At 42.9% G+C, this 17,837-nt stretch overlaps 1 protein-coding gene across 3 annotated transcripts in view; it reads right to left on the bottom strand.

The window, feature by feature from the left end:
* LOC144682893 (protocadherin Fat 3-like) overlaps positions 1 to 17,837 on the bottom strand; it is a 689,075-nt gene that overhangs the window by 238,538 nt on the left and 432,700 nt on the right. For all 3 annotated transcript variants that reach the window (XM_078545758.1, XM_078545759.1, XM_078545760.1), the window contains exon 4: positions 17,632 to 17,693. In XM_078545758.1, the coding sequence (XP_078401884.1) occupies positions 17,632 to 17,693 (62 nt within the window). The remainder of the gene's footprint in view (positions 1 to 17,631; positions 17,694 to 17,837) is intronic.

Genomic DNA, 17,837 nt, shown 5'->3' with positions numbered 1-17,837 from the left:
GCCCCTCCTAACTACAATGTCAACCTATGTCCTGCACCCAACTCCCATAGCCCCTCATACCCACCGTGTCAACCTATGCTCCTCCACCTAACCCCATGGCCCTTCATTCGTTCCATCCGCCCCACAAACATAAGAACGTAAGAAATAGGAGTAGGCCATTCAGCCTTTTGAGCCTGCTCCAACATTCAATGAGATCATAGCCGATCTTCTACTTCAACACCATTTTCCTGCACTACGCCTGTATGCTTGATGTTTTTAACATGTAGAAATACGCCTATTAGGTGCCATGAACCACAAGTCCTTTAAAAGCTGGCATAACTCCATGAAAATTGCCTATCCCTGCTATGGAGCCGGCCAAGTCGGGAGTGCAGGGTGCGGGCTTGCAACCTGCACCAGCCCACACCCTTAGCCTCCACTAGTGAAAATTGAAGGCGCTGGGAATGGGGTCGAGAATCCCGGAATCGGGTCGCGGATGCCATTTTTACACCTACACTGAGTCTCCCAGATTCCATAAAAATCCAGCCTATTAACTTGTTTCCCTCTCCACAGATGCTGCCCGACCTGCTGTGTGTTTCCAGCATTTTTTGCTTTCATTTCAGATTTAAAGTAGCCACAGTATTTTGCCTTTGAATTTGCTGTGTAAAACTGCTGTAACATGATCAGGTTTGAAGTTCTACCATATTGGGGTGTTTACAGTTTCTGCTAGAAATAGTTTAATATGATCTTAGGAAGCTGCTACTCTGAATCTTTAACAGCTAATCGGTTTTCAATTGTGCATAGCAATGATAATAATCAAGTCAACAGATCATTATGAGCTTTATATATTTATTACTGAAACAGCCAAAGTCATTAAGTATTTGCGCAGTTAACTGAACAGTCAACTAGCCGCTATAATCCCATCACAAAGTGGGAAGGCACAACATCTCCCATCTGTAAAGCTATGAGAGAGAAACTGGGTCATTATCTATTGAATGGTTGCAATGCTAGAAGAAATAAATGTAATGAAAATAATTAAGCATCAAGAATTGGAGCATGACCATTAAAATTAAATCAACAGAACAGGCCTGCAAGTAAATGGCACTGAACAGCTTATTCAGAGTAAGACTTTTTTTCTGTAAGAGAAATGCCTTTGTGCCTTAAAGGTCATTGTAGTTTGTTCTAGCATTTAAGGGTAGTAACATGTTAAAAAAACTAACTGAAGTGCTTAAAATTCACTTGTAAGAGAATGCAATAACCGGAAAAAACGGCATGACACAAGCTTATAGTAAAGTCTAAATTCAGCCACCTGCCCTTCGGTGAGTATACCTAATGTCTTGAACTATATAGATATTCTCATTCAGTTTAGAATTCAGTATGATATGAAAACAGACAAGTCCTTAAGCAAAAAAAAAGTCATGCCTTTTTCGACTAATGTGTCGGTGCAAACAGAGCTCAGATACCATCCCTGTGCCACAATGGGCAGGCACAACTGGTACTGGGTCCCAGGATCATTTACATGAGGCCCATGAGCTACAAATAGCTGCTGGGCAACCACAGGCAGTTCACCAGTCAAGAGGATTTCAAATTCAGATGGGATGCTCCAAACAGAAATTTACATTAATTAACTCCTAGCTTAAAAACCAAATCCTTGATTCTGAGACCCACGTGAATGATTTATACCTCTAATGGAGTTAATGATCCTTTTTTCCTGACTTGCTGATTCCACCAAGAAACTCCGGTACTTACAAACTACTTATAGCTTATTTTCATCTGCGTTTTCTATAATGACCCCTAAGACGGGTCTTGGGAGAGGATGACAATGAGGAGGGAGAGTGCAACTGGAAGAAGGGAGAGGGAAGGTGATTGGGAAAGTGGTGGTGACAGGAGGGGGAACGATAGGGAGAAGCAATCTGGAGGGGACCAAGCACTGTCATGGAGATGGGAGAAGCATTCTGTAGCTTCCCACTCCACAATAAGGTCTGTGTAATTTTTGAAATTTTTTGATGATGGCATCCAGCACTTCCCTTAAAGACTGTTATGATCCCCATAGAGACCGTTAACGTTTAAAGAAAAATTCAAAACCCCTGTTATTTACTGAAAAAAATAAAGTCACAAGATTACATGGTTTAAAACAAATGGATTTTATGGTACAAGAGTCAAGTAAAGCAAGCACTGCTAAAGAAAAAAATACTGTCTTAGGTAACTGCCTATACTTTACATTGGAAAGCAGAATAAAGCACAACCACATACACTTTAGGCTAAACTCTTCAACTGAACATCCACTTTTCCACTATGACCCCCGCTGAAAGTCTTTGGCTACTTATCAGGTTCACAAAGATTATCTACTTTCTTGGGAACAGCTCCAAACTTTTCCACAGGTTCCTTGTGAGGTCCAACACTTTTCAGCTCAAGCATGAAGTTTACTTGCAATTCCCGCACAATGAATTTAACAGGAAATAAGAAGCCCCCTTGGTTCCTAATAGCTCTATACTCCTGGTCCACAGCTGTTCCACAGCTCTTGGCAAATTATTTTCCTTTGCCTTCCAAACTCAGGGTTTACATCCACCAACTTGGGTGTTTTCAGCTCCAACCCACCTCCGCCACCCCCCCAAAAATAAGATCTTCTGGCTTCCCTAAGCTGAACTGCTTGTCTCTGTGAGCAAAAGACACTAAACCCGACACAAAAGGCCAGTTGCCTGCAACATGGCATATCTGAGATGCTCCAAATAGACATTTATATTAATTAACTCCTAGCTTAAAAATCAAACCTTTGATTCTGGGACCCACATGAATAATTTATATCTCTAATCCCTCTCTTCCAGACCTGCTGATTCCATCAAGAAACTTCCATATTTACAACCTGCTTACAGCTTATTTTCATTAGGGAGCTACATACATAATTTAAATCTTTTATTGAGGGAAGTGTAGACCTCCTGGCTTTGCCACAAGCTCAGATTTGGGTCATCCATTCTTTAAGTTTTCCCCCCTTCTAAATCTGACCTCATTAACTAAACACAGGTCGCATTTTGAACTGTCACTACTTGAGGTGTTCCGGCAGTTTCTCAACTCCAGCATTTTAATTACCTCACCCTTGCAAATTTAATCTCCCCAAAACCAAATGTTACCCCTTAACTATTAATATAAACCATGAAACTAAATGATTATGACAAGACATATGTTGATCATGTTTTCCTAAATGCAGCGAACCTAGCTGACTGTGGTCAGAGCAATCCAATTTTGCAGAAGGGGACTCAAACAGGCATTACGCCACTTATCTGCCTATGTGGGTATTAGCAATTACCCTTGACACTTCTTTCACTGCCTTTACCAATATCGTGGGTGGCACATTTCCAGTGTATAATAAATATACGCTTGTTCTCCACCTGTCATATCGGATACTTAAGGGCCACTTTTGAATATATTGACCATTCATCTTCAAAGATACCACTGTGATAGGAGTTACAACTTAACCAATAACAATTAAAAACTGTTATCATACTAGAGACTTATTCCAAAGATCTGCTGTAGAGTTGAAACAAGTATAATATTGGTACCATTTCAAAGCAATGAGAGTATACAGTGAAGAGTAAACTGTGTCTGCTCTGCTAATCATGTTTCCCAGAGTTCTATACACACACAAATAATTATAAAATCTGCCTGCAAACATGCATATCTATCAAAGTGGATATTCATCTGTGCGAGCTTTGATATGTTATTTTAATTGGAACACTTCTACATTGTTTTTATTATATTGTTTACATTGTTACCAGAGAACCATCACAATAAAAGCATGAGCTAGGAATTTCCTCAGAATAACTCCCACTCTGCTACCATAAAACATAAAAGGGGTTTCTGCAACACTTCTGGTGAAGTCAAGGCAGCAGAGTAGGAACATCTCCAAGGAAGTGCCCAACCTGAAAAACTGCTTGTCGACTGTCTGCTGTTACTGTTAAGGCCTCCGTTGCCATTTTGACTCTTCATCTTGATCCTCCATACTGAAAAATGGATTCTGAGTGACTTGGTTCCAAAGTTGAAACCAACTGAATCCACCGAGTATATTTACTGCAAGACCTTAGGGGGTATTTTGAACATACACCAAATTGTGCATGAAGCTGGTGTCAAGTTCAATGTGTCCATCCATACAGTGAGAAGCTTGATCAATTTACATGATTGAGCCTCATTTCTATACTATTGGCAAGCTATTCTTGCATTTCAATCAGAAGGGCTAAAAATTTAGCAGGTCCAGCACAGAGCCTAGCCAGTACAGGTGAGTGAGGGGGATAGGCATTGTAGGGGCATGGATAGAGTGCAGACAGTACAAAAATACAAGGGCTTCACTCAGGGTCAGGGGGAGCATGTACTGAGGGGTAAATTATTGAGGCACTAAAATTAGCACTTCTAGAAAAATAGAAACATTATTGTTTTCCAAATTATCCACAATGCATTTGACATGATTTCAAAAGAATAAAGGGTCTATTTTAAGAAATGCATCTTCTTTGCACATTTAATTTCAAAAACAACATAGGGCAGCATTTTCTCCCTGTTGGGGGGTTTTTCAGGAGTGGGCGCGAGCAGGAAAGTTCCTGGTTGGTGCCCCCGGTTGGGGGTGGGCTGCCATTTTACGTGGGTGGATCAATTAAGGCCCGCTAAGCGTGATGTCTGCCCAGAAGCGCTATGCGCTCCCTGTGAGGGCGGTGGGGGGATTCCCTGAGCCGGGTGTGCGCTCTTTTGTGCATTAGTCTACATTATCCAGTAGATAAAATGCTATTCTGCATTGTATAATAGTGAAATCCAGAACTGATGGTGTGAAATGTGCCCATAGCTTTGATTTCTTTCCTTGAAATTCATTTCAGCTGTTTGTTGTTTCAAAGCTATGATACAGCTTTCACTGTCTTTAAAGTTCAGCTGAGCCACCTGTTTGGCTGTTTCAAAGCTTTGTCAGATGGCTGAGCTTTTGGCTTTGAAGTCTTCAAAGTCTTCAATGGATTCAACTCAGGAGGGCTTGTTGACACAGTTGATCAATGGAATCTCATTATGAATACTTGGCTGGCTTTCAAGCTCACCAATGGATTTAGCTCAGCAGGAGTTGTTTATGCACATGTCTAATTGAATTTTATTGTGAGTGCTTGGCTGATTTTCAAATCAACTAATGGATTCTGCTCAGTAGGGGTTGTTAACACAGCTGTCAAGGGGAATGTAAGCTTGGTTATTTTGACAGATTTATCAGCTGTTAAGAGTATTATGTTTTTAAGAGGATATTCATGTAACCTTTGTTTATTTTGACAGATTGATAAGCTACTATGATGATTATGGCTTTTTGAGAGGATTTCAAGTAATGCTTATTTATTTTTATAGATTATGAGCTTCTTTGCAATGTTCTTATAGTGCTTGTGTGTTCTATTTATAGTGGATACTAGGTGAGTAGGTTGGGATGTATGGGGTGTGAACAGGGCTATGAGGATAAGGGGCTCACGGGAGTGATGGCTAGAAGGCCACACACTAACTCCAGAACTCACTGATTTCCCAAGAATGGAGGCTGTCTTTTTATCCTAGATGCTTCAGCATTGGCCCACCGCCATCATGGGCCTGCTTTAGGTGGCAGATGGCCCAACTCCAATCCATACCGACCACCCTGCCATTAAAATATCGGCGGACTTTGGAAGCAGGATTTCAAGGTCAGGAAATCTCTTAACTCCCACCTCCAAGTTGAAAATCTGGCCCCTGGTACTCAGGGTGTGTTAAATAGAAAGACTGGTGTCTTAGGTAAGGCCATAATTGTTTAGGAATTCACAGAATTACACCAGAATTGAGGGGTGAAGCTTGCTGTTTCCACTTTTAAAAAAACTGTTCCTTTATGACTGTTTTTCCTTTAAAAATTAGGATAGAAATAACAGACTGGCATAAAAAAATAAGAAATTTGTTCTGCCCTTGCATTGTTTCTTATTCACTGCAGTCTGCACTCACTCACTGGGCGGCCAGACCAAATATTTAATTAATTGTTGAAAGTGCTTTGGGATATTTCAATGTGATAAAGTGCTGTATCACATTGCATAATATAATACAAAATAAAACACGTCTATTGGGGTAGGATTGAATCAGCTGCATTAGACAAAAATTTCTGAACAAAAAAAGAGTAATAACAGAATCATTTTAATGGGCCACCTGAACTAATGCAATATCCTTTGAATGAAAATTGTGAAATAATGAAAGCCAGGTAATAAAGAAGCTACAAAAGGCATTTATGTGCTGGCACAAACTAATTTCCTGGAAGCTAGCTCTTCAGTATTTGTATTTATGGAAAATCAAAACCACTCAGAATTTACATAATTCAAAACTGATCATATTAAAGGTGCTTCATAAAAATGGAGATCTAAATTGCAAAGATATTCTTCTGGTTTCTACAGAATTGCTGGGCATTGTTGTATAGGCTCTAGCCTCTGTAAACTGAGTTGCTAGATGTAAGAATTCAAAGAGATAAGAGCTCTAAATCAAACTGATACCAGAATCAACACTAGTTGGATTGATTCAGATAAGTTCAGAACAATCCTTAAATTTCCCAGCTGGGTGGAAGCAGTTCTGCCGCACGGGGGTTGGGAACGTCCCGAAAAATGACTTTGGGTTGGGAGCCCAACATCGGTCCATTCTCTTTACGCTTTTCCAGGGCAAGTTCAGTGTCATACAGGGAAACCCCACGATTCTACTGGGAAAACAATTCAGGTGATTAAAAAGGCAACAAAAAGCCTTTTAACTTTGAATTATTTCTTTCAGAACGGCACACAGCTTCCATACTGTGTCAGCACCTCGACAGAGTCACTGACAGGAGTAAACAGCAGGAAGACCTTTTTTCAGTGAAATTGACAAGCTGGGAAGGTTTTGATCAATTACACTGAAGAGCTCCAGCCATGGTCATTGAGAGACTATTGCCCATAGCACTTGTTCCCTCAGAGTGTTTTCGCTGCTTGACAAGTGATTGCCAATTCCTTGGAAAACACCTCACCTGTCTTGCGCTTCACTCACCATCAGCTGCATTCCCCTGCTGCCGGCCTTCGCACAAGCATGGGAGTAGCATATAGAGCTCCACCTTCCACCTCTGCTGAGAGGTAAGAGCAGAAAACACATGGTCACCAACAGCTCCAAAAGCAGCAGCAGCAGCAGCACTGACTGCCTTCTCCTCAGCTACATAATCTTCCACATGGCAAAAAGTTCTGCCCATTGCTCGAATAATGCCAATTGTGTAGCAGCAGTTTGCAAGCCTTCTCACCCTCCGCTTAACAATTGTTTAAATATTAGATGAAAAATTGGCAATAAAACATGACAACTGCGCACATCCGATCCAGCTGGAAGGAGGTGAGACCACCAACACAGGGGATCTGCTCTCTTGTCTTTTTTGAGCATTAGTGCCTCAAGAGGCTCAGGCTCTCACGGCAGATTTCTGCTGACATCTGCAGCCTCCTGGGACAAGCCCTCCCTCCCCATGGAGTATTTACTGCCAGTGGCCGACAAGGTGCCTGTCACTAGAGGACCATCTCTCTTGCCAGGGTTGTGTGCTTGCTTCTCCTGCAAGGAGAGAAAACAGAGAGGCGTGGGTGTTTGTAATGGCTTGTATGGAGAGGATGGAAGGGCAGCATTTATGGTTGGTGACTGTTAGGCATGGGTGTGAGATGATAGTAGGCTGAGGGTCAGTTAAAGTGATAGCTGATGAGATAGGGATGTGAGGAGTTGCCTAGGGAGAGCGGAATGACTGGAGCTGCAAGATGTGTTGACATGAGGCGTGCTATGCAAAGAATGCAGAGGAAGTTGGAGTGTGGGTCCTGGCACTTGCAAGTATTACGTCACTTACATTTCCTGTCCTCCTGAGGTTCTGGATCATCTTGGTGCACTGCTCCCAGGTTGAGGGACCACACACTTGCTGTTTTCTGACCACTTCCATCCATGCTGCTTTGTAAGAGAGGTTGTCCTCTTCCTCCAGTTCTTGGGAGAACTCACCTCACTGATTCTGCATGATCCCCAGATTCTGCTGCAGGATGAAGGCAGCCTTCCCAGATCTCCTCTCCATTCCTATGGTTGCTGCAACCTCAAAAATCCAATTGCTGGTGAGCCCTTGTGACCCTTGTTGTGATCTCTTTAGTTAGAAATTCTTCCTTTGGCAAAATGGATGATTTGACAATTTTGCCTGGCATCCCTAATTGGTCAGGGAGCTTAGAGGTAGGATGCTAATGCTATTGCTCTGAGAAAGAGCCTCGGCAAAGTCCCTCCATTAGGAAATTGGGTTGCCAACCCAAAAATGGTTCTGCCATTCCAGCAGGAACTAAATCCATAAGATCCTGCTCATTGTTCAAACAATGAAATCTGTGTAGCAGCAGCTTGCAAGTCTTCCCCCACCCTCCCACCAGCTCCAAAATAAATCAGGGTAGTTTTTACATGTGAATTGTTGTACATAATTAAGCTGAGGAACTGTGAAAACTCTTCCATGTTATTAAAACTTTCATGCTGTTGGCATAACAGTCAAAACAATTAGAATAGTATTTCTGTTAGGAATGTTTGTTGTTTTCAGTATAAGTTCATAAGAGCATAAAGGTCAGCAAATTCCTTGGAGCTGCTCCCATTGGGTGGAATCTTCCTGAGAAAGGAGGAGGAGTGGAAAGGTAAGGTCTGCGACAGAGTGGAGGGCAGGAATGACTAAATAATATAAGCGATGATGGTGCAAGGCAAAAGGTGGGACAAGTGAAAAAACAAGAGTTTGGTCTAGAGGAGCTGCATATAACATCAGTAAAACCATTAGCAGCACCGCTGTTCTAAAAGTTCTGGGAGCAGTGGTTATGATCTGAAGTTATTGAAATCAATGTTAATTTCGGAAAATTGTAAAGTGCCTAATCAAAGGTTGAGGTGTTGTTTTTGAAGCTTCCATTGAGCTTTATGGGAACAGTACATCTGAGCACAGAGAGATCAGAGTGGAAATAGATTAGAGAATTAAAATGGCAAATAATAGGAAGCTCAGTCACCCTTTTGGACTGATTGGAGCTTTTCAGCAAAGTGACCATCCAATTTTCGTTTGTTCTCCCTGGTGTGGAGGAAACCACATACTACTATGGCCCATCTACATCTTTAGCTTCTATGTCACTCTGACCTTTATCACATTTTTCTGTTACAGTTATCTTCCCTTTCCCATCCTGTAAGTATTATCTCCATGCCAAAGTTTGATACTACGAGTGCTGAGCATTTACTGTATCTCCGTCATTGGCCTTTATGATGTGTGAACCTTAACAAAAAGTTATTGGCAGGCTATTCAACAACAGGCAAAATCAGAACCAAGTTGGCTACAATCCTCACAGACATTTCATGTGTGTACTTCCAGCAGCAGTTACTGCAAAATGTTCAGGAGCAGGAGCCATGAGCAACATTTCTTTACCCCAGAGACTAATATTAACAACCCCACTTCCACTCCAGCTGATATTAGGCAACTCCAAAACAGTTGAGAGTCCATTCAGGGTCTTTGGCTGGATTAATATGAGCATGTTTTGACCACACGCGAAGGCATTATGACAATCACGCAAAACAACTCTGCTTCCACAATGATGGTAGAAACTCAAATTGCCTTTTGTAAGAACAGTAACTGATGACACAAATCCTTTTACAAAAAATCCTTGAGAAAAATGATAGCCTCTCTGTCAGTGAGCCTTATCTGACCACATAAACTAACTGATTAAGTTCAAGGCATAAGGCTGAACTTTTGTTTTGGGGTTGGGACCATTTCTGGGTCCCAACCCTGCTTATCATCAACACATGACCATCAACATGATTTTCAATGAGCTGGCCAATTTGTGGACAGATGGCATGTTCTCTGTCCAATTTAGGGCAGTGGATGCAGCGAGAAGGCGGGATCTGGCAGTAGAGGGCCTGATTTAAAGAGTTAATGGCAGCCATCATTGTGGAAGCAGAGTTACTGAAGGGTGGAAGAGAAAGGAGGGCAGTGGGCCAGCAGCAGGATAGGTTCTCAAGCAAAGGCAGCTCCACAATTTTCAGGTGCCTCTCTTGAGGTTCTTCTAGAGGTGGTGGCTGAAAGCATACTTTTCTCAGAGAGTGACAGGAGAATGTCAGTTAGCCAGACAAAGCAGGAATGGCTGGAGGTAGGTCATGACATGAGCTGCCATGGTGTTGTTGCCAGGATGTGAGTACAATGCCACAAGTGTTTTAAAGGCATTCTGAGTGCAATGCAACTGCCAGGTGGCTATACTGACCAGCTCACCCATGAACTGAGCAGCCTGAGAGTGCATAGTGCTCTGGAATATTAAAAAGATCCATGCTCTGGAACACTATTGAGCGGGTGGCAAACCTCACATCAAAATAAATTGTGGAGGTAGCAACACTGATAGTGCTGAAACCGCATATGGCTGATCCACTGGAAGTAGTGAAGGAAGGCAACTTGGTTTTCCCTTCCTTGCTCTTGACCTTGCAGGAGAAATTAGCTCACAACTTCAGGGAAAGGGTTTAGTCAGGTGGAGGGGTGCTCCATCTTGCAGTTATCATTTCAGTGGAGGAGCAGCTTCTTGACAGTCATCCTTTAGGAAGTCAGTGATGGCAACTGGAACCCATCCAAGAAACAGTGACATCATCTTACCATCTCCAGGTGAAAGGGATGGATCTCCCTCCTCCTTGGCTTCCTCCGTTCTTATAAATGATCTGCAGAAGCAGCTGATGAAATAGGTGAGTTTTCTGGACCAGCTTCTTATGTCTCTCACAGGACGAGTTGTGGACAGGGGGACCCAAGGCAGGAATGAGTGGCATCAGCATCTTTTTCAACAGAGAAAGATGCAACTGAGCCAGCAGCATCACGTCAGTCAAGTCCACTCTCCACCAGCACAGATATCTTTGCATCAACAGGTTAATTTATTCATTGAGAGAATAACTAACCTCTTGGATAGTCATGAGATATCATGTTGAGTGGATGCAGGAGCAGCACAGTGACATGCAGAGAATGCATGTCACATTCTGTAGCATTGACTGCTCAGTGCACAAAGATGTATGGAGTCAGCTGCTGGTTCCTTCTGACATTCAAGAGCCCCATGAAACAGCTGAAGCAAGCAGCGATGTGGTAGAGGGGCCATGCCTCAAAGGACACGCTCATCCTCTGCCACCCACTTGATCCCTATGTCTGCAGGAAGGCCCTATGGCCATGGCTGATGCTGCATTGGCGCAGGTGAATAAGTCTTTTGTGATATTCAAACTGGCACTGCAGTGATGAGGATAACCACCATGACGATAACCACCAGCTGCATCCACAGACACATGAGCAATCTGCCTCTACCCCATTCTCAGCCACAGGGGGAGCACTATGTAAGAGCAGCTGAGAGCACAGGGTGGTGTATTGATAGTCTCATTTTGTGGCACATTGGGTGACCCATGCTATGGGTGTGATCAGTTTAAATGACTCATTGCAACGAATAGGTTAATAATTGGACCCCGACTTGTATGATTCCGAGACAGGCAGCTCTGGGGTGGGACTTCCCATCCCTGTGGGGTGGAAATCCTGCCTTTAGCCTATGGCTACGGGGCAGCTGGTTCCCACTGGCAGGCTCTCCACTGACCTTTTAGCTGGAGGGCTGGGGAATACAGTGCTTTGTATAATTCAGCCTATTGTTGTGTGTAAATCTTGGGTTCCCTCCTTCCTCTGAGAGAGGTGAGTTTCTGAGCTACTTACCTTCTAGCATGAGCAGCCCAGGAGAAACGTGCCTGCATTAGTGAGGTCTGAGCCTCGCTTCCATCCTCATCGATGACTTGAGGCCTCACCCAGAACTGTGGAGGGTTTTACAAGACTGTTTCTGCCTACTCCACTACTTCCTCATCCTCAACCTTTGAGAAGTGTCCTGCTGCTCCACTTCTCCTTGATCAAGGTCCACACCTCCTGGAGGATCACGTTGTGAAGAGCACAGCAGACCACTACAATTTGACACACACTTGAGGCCGTCAACTGGAATGACTCCACTGACTGGTCAAAGCACTAAAACCTTATATTGAGGAGTCCATTGGCCTGCTCTGTTGTGGCTCTTGTTCTGTGATGACAGCAGCTGTAGTCACTCTAAGCATCTGTCAAAGGATTGAGTATAGGTGTCAACAACCATCTCTTCAATGATAGCTCTTGTCCCCTAGCAGACATCCATGTATTCTCCCTGGTGGCATAAACAGCTGTGGTACCTGTGACTGCTTCAGGATGAGGTCATGGCAGCTGCTGGGATACCGTGCACAGACCTGCAGGAAACACTTCTAGGTGTCGCATACCAGATGAATATTGAAAGAGTGGAATCTCTTCCTGTTTATGAATGCTCCTAGCTGCTTTGCTGAATCCTTGATGGCCACATCCTGCACCTGCACCTGAGGGAGTCCAGCGATGGAGGCAAACCCTACTGCCCTCCGTGCCTGTGTGATACCAGTGGTGAAATGTAATCTGATACCCTCTCAAACAGGGCATCATCACGTCCCTATGCTGTGATGGGCAGTCGACTGCAAGATGCTATTGAGGTCTCCTGCTGCCTCTTGGAAGGGTCCAGAGGCAAAGAAATTCAGGGCCAATGTCACTTTAATGGCTACGGAAGGGCCTTCTGATGTCATCTTTAGGGATGGAGGTGGCACTCCACCAGGGCACACAATTCTGCTGCCATCTGCCTTGATAGGTGCATCCTTTAGCAACACTGATGCTTGTCAGATTCAGGAAGCTCATTTGTTGTGATACACCCCATATGGAGGGTAACACCCTTCACTGCCTCCCTGCCACGCATACCTCTGGACGCCTCAGGATCAATGGCCTATATTTGCTGTGGCAGCAGCTCTCATCACGCTGCTCGTCTCCACCCAGAATAGGTCAGCTCCATGTCCACAGATGGCCTTCTTTGCCTCCAGAAGCACTAGAATGGCTGCCTGGACCCTTCTTCTTAGCCCACTAACTCCTGTAGGGTCCCTCCCTCCAACCCCCCCCACAATTGATCCAATTCCTATCAAGCTACCTCTATGTAACCTCTGCACACTCAGTGGTCACAGTGTGCCACTGCATGAACAGCTCTCTGAGCCTTCCCACTTTTATGCACCAATATTAAATGGATCCACTTGCACGGCTCCCACTACGTTACCATCTCCTGTTCAAAGATGTGGTTGCAACCCTTAATGTTCCCCTGATTTGAAACCAAAATCACCCACTGCCCTTTAATGAGCTCTTAAGCAGCTTGGTCTCATGATGAATTGATGAACGACAATATTCAGGCAGGTTGCCAGATACAGGCCCTGACATCCTCTCCCAAAGCTGCTGGGAGACTGGACCGTGTTGGAAAGCCAGCACACCACTCGGGTGCAACACTGTGGCCCTTCCTGCCTCTGGCCCTGCCTTCTCAGGCAAATGAATTTTGCGGCCCATTAGTTCATCAACGACCAATGCTGCCTGCTTTTATTACTAACAGCTTTTCTTATTGTTACATTGTAAACCAATACACACTTATGCTTCCTGTTGCAAAAATTATTATATATTGCATTGCCAATGGAAACCAACTCCACTGTATATTAGAAAATTATTATATTTTTCATATGTGGGTACAAACTGCATATTAAGTATTATTACACTGTGAAACCATAATTACTGAGTGCTCACTTTGTAATGCTGCAATCATTTACAGCAAATGAACATTACATCAAAAGAAAAACGTTGAAACGTTGTATTCAAAATTTTAGATTCATTATCCTTCATTCCCAATCTCATTGAGGAGTTTGTTACTTTACAGATGTTACTATGACAGATTGTTCATCAAAATTTAGTGAAACACACTTTGATGAGAAAACGGCAGTTTGCTGCTCGAAGAGAACCTGCAATGAGCTGAAATGTATGCACCACAAATAAGAACAAATTACTGGGACATTCCTTTCATTGCTCAGAATTGGAAACACAGCATGCAGCATTTTATGGATTTACTGCTGTTGCTGCTGATAAAAAAAACAATGTTCCTGAATAGGTTTAAGGAATTTACGCATAATGGCGGCTATGCAAAGATGAGCTTTCTGCACTGCTCAAGGTTCTCCTGAAAATGAAATGTCTTTATCACTGCATGAGTTGCACAGTGACCATTTTAGTCCATGGTCCTTGTAAACACCAATGCTGCCATTACACTTATGCTGACAGTTTAATACTGGCCTTGGGCTCAGATTCTATATAAGCAAATCTTCCAGTGTTGGACTAGTTGTATTAGTCAGTCCCTCTTTTGGCATGGGTCACACCCTGTTAAATGAAACTTCTTAATTTTTTGTCCTTTAGTACTAAAATGTTGGCATTTCCTGGGTGAGAATTCCTCCACTCAATCACTACCTCTACAAATAACAATCTTGTTTGACTTGTGTTATGATCCTAGCTGAGGTTGGTTACCTTTGGACAAGCCTAATCCCAGAGTGGAACCTAGCTTGATAGATCCTAACTGTTAATTTGTTTGTTTAGATATGTGGAAAGTAGCTACTGAACAGTGTTACTGGAGTCAGCTGATGAACTATTAACAAAAGAATAAAACATTTATTAAACAAGAAAAGATGAACTATATTACAATACTCCTTCACCCACAATTATACCTTTACAGATATATACAGACTTGTTAGAATAACACAAGTTGCAAATGCTATCTTATACTTAAATGTTCACAGGAAGTACACAGTCTATGTACACCTATGGAGACCTGTGGTCAGATACACCACACTCTGAAACCAAGTGACAGATGTCACCTCAACCAGATGCTATGGATCTCTCCTCTACTCCCCCTAGATGCTTGTCACACCCTGAGCCAACGAGTCTCACTGAACTCCGTCTTTCACACGAGGGTTTCCAACCTCAACTCTCCAAAACCTCACCTTGGAATCTTCTCCTAAACCGCCCCTTTCTCTCAGATGCCTTTCGCAAGGGTTCACCTCCAGGGTTTCCAACTCTCCTTCCAATGTTCCTCTTCCCTAGGTCACCACATGCATTCAAGCTGTCTTCCACACGCTCTTTCTCACCATCTCAGCCATCAACAGTACCACTGCTTCACATGCCCATAGTACAGACCTTCAGCCATCTCTTTAGACCTTCTTGCCTCTTGCAAGCTGTCCTTGCTTTAAACTGCTTTCTGAAGCTTTTGTCTCTTTTAACCTGAAACTTGGAGCCTCTCTCTCTGCCCCTCACTCTTAACTTCATTTAAGAGGACCTTTTCCAGGTTCCTGTCCTTCCTTTGACAAGGTCTGCTTGGGACTTTCCCCTGTTCCACTTCCCTGGATTTTTGGGGGTTTCTCTTTAGCTTGGGACTGGCTATCTGTCCCCTTCTAGGCTGCTTCTCTGGCAGCTATCTTCAAAACCAGCTGAACTCCAACAACTTCCAAAACAAATTGCTGTTTATCTTCTTGTATGTGTGTCTGTGGGAGGGATCTGCCTCTCTGGATCCCTGTTGCTAGGTAACAGCACTGTTTTTCCTCTATTCTTGTTTTTTTTAATTCATTCATTCATGGGATGTGTGCTTCGCTGGCTGGGCCAGCATTTATTGCCCATCCCTAATTGCCCTTGAGAAGGTGGTGGTGAGTTGCCTTCTTGAACCGCTGCAGTCCATGTGGTGTAGTACACCCACAGTGCTGTTAGGGAGGGAGTTCCAGGATTTTGACCCAGCGACAGTGAAGGAACGGCGATATATTTCCAAGTCAGGATGGGAATTTCCAGGTGGTGGTGTTCCCATCTATCTGCTGCCCTTGTCCTTCTAGATGGTAGTGGTTGTGGGTTTGGAAGATGCTGTCGAAGGAGCCTTGGTGAACTCATTAGCTTAGCTTAAGTTGTCAAACTCGGATTAGAAATGCAGGCACCTTTTAAAAACTAATTTGACCTTTTCTTAATACATAGATACAGAAATATAAATCAAACTTAAACTTTAAAGTTAAAACTCATTCCTAACACCCACAAACACAAATACAATTTACTTAAACTATCTCTGTTTCTAAATACTTTTTAAAAGGAAATGCAGTTGTGCAATTAGACAGACAAACTATACGCTTGACAATTTTGGCATCCCACCTTTTGAGGGTTTATTTGGTACAAATTTTAAGGTGTGTGGTTAATCATAATGCTTCGAATAGTATACTCATGGTACTCAAGGCAGCTGCACAATTACCAGAATCAGAAGATTGTGGGTTCAAGTCCCACACCACAGGCTTAAAAACATCATCTCAGCTAACACTTCAATGTAATACAGAGAGAGTATGGCACTTTCAGGAGTGCCATCTTTTGAATGAGGTGTTAAAACAAAATTTGATTTCATTTTATGCCCTCTTAGAAGGAAATAAAAGATCCCATGTTACCCTTCAAAGAAGCTAAGTTTTCCATAGTGACCTGGCAAATATCTATCCCTCAACCAACATCGCTAAAATAGAATATCTGGCTATTTGTCTCATTTCTCTTTGCGGGATTTTGCTTTGTGCAAATTGATTACCTAATGTAGGAAAATCAAAAAGTTCTTAACTGGCTTTAAAGATATTTGGTATATCTTGAAATTATGAAAGGCAGCATACAAAAAATGTTCTCTTTTCCTTCTCATCATATACCCCTGCCTAAAAACGTTTGACATAATTTGCATTCAACAGTATTCATTTGCACTCATTTGATATCAATTGCATTCAAGAGCAATCATTGAGCTATCATTTAACATTTTGTGTACCGTAACTGACATTAATGTCATCAAATGCCCCAAACCACAGCATTCAAACATTTGCGATTAGCAACATCACTTAAGCATTCAGACACCAAAAACGATCATAGAGTTTATTTTCCATATTTCTGAATTTTGATAGCTTCAAACATCATAAAAATGAGCTAAGTTTAGAAAAAGCAGACCCTGTTTTGATGAGGTACTTATATGTTTTTCCTTACAGCCTATAACTTGTGCAGCACAACCGTACCGTGCCACCCCACCCCATTACCCTCCCCCCCACCACCCCACCCCACTTGTGGGGGTCCTGGATGAGTGCAGCTCCAATAACATTCAAGAAGCTTGACACCATCCAGGACAATGCAGCCCACTTGATCCACAAACATTCACTCCCTCCACCACCGATGCACAATGGCAGTAGTGTGTACCATCTACATGATGCACTGTGGGAACTCACCAAGGCTCCTTAGATAGCACCTTCCAAACCCATGGCCACGACCATCTAGAAGCACAAGAGCAGCAGACACATTGGAACACCACCACCTGGAAGTTCCCCTCCAAGACTCTCACCATCCTGAATTGCAAATATATCGCCGTTCCTTCACTGTCCCTGGGTCAAAACCCAGGAACTGCCTCCCTAACAGAACTATGGGTGTGCCTGTCCCACATGGACTGTAGTGGTTCAAAAGACAGCTCACCACCACCTTCTCAATGGCATCTAGGGATGGGCAGTATATGCTAGCCTTGCCAGCAATGCTCACATCCCATGATTTAATTTTTAAATTATAAATTAGCATAAAAGATCATAGAAACACAATTGAAAGTAAATTATGCTTAAAATTCCTCAACTTTTTTCACTGATTTCACTGCTGTCAGGCAATTTGCGCCAAAAAAAAACAGCGCCACCAAGTGGAAACTCTAGATTGGTGTATATATAATAAAATATGATGTTAAAGGTTAGACTCACCTCTAGGACATGCTCTGCCTGCTGCTCTCGATCCAGTTTCCTTGATGTAGTCATGATTAGACCTGCAAAAACATAGATATTGCTTTAGAATAATGTTATTTTTTTAGTCACCTGGCAGGCACATTACCAGTGGGCTAAACTCCTCTGGTGTGGTAATGCTTAGGGAACAAATTTAACCCAACTAACCTGGTAGAAATGAATGAGGG

The sequence above is a fragment of the Cetorhinus maximus genome, chromosome 7 (genome assembly GCF_964194155.1).
Source record: "Cetorhinus maximus chromosome 7, sCetMax3.hap1.1, whole genome shotgun sequence".
In the NCBI taxonomy this organism is placed as follows: domain Eukaryota; kingdom Metazoa; phylum Chordata; class Chondrichthyes; order Lamniformes; family Cetorhinidae; genus Cetorhinus; species Cetorhinus maximus.
The sequence above is the reverse complement of the archived record's forward strand: the minus strand, read 5'-3'. Positions and strand labels throughout refer to the sequence as shown.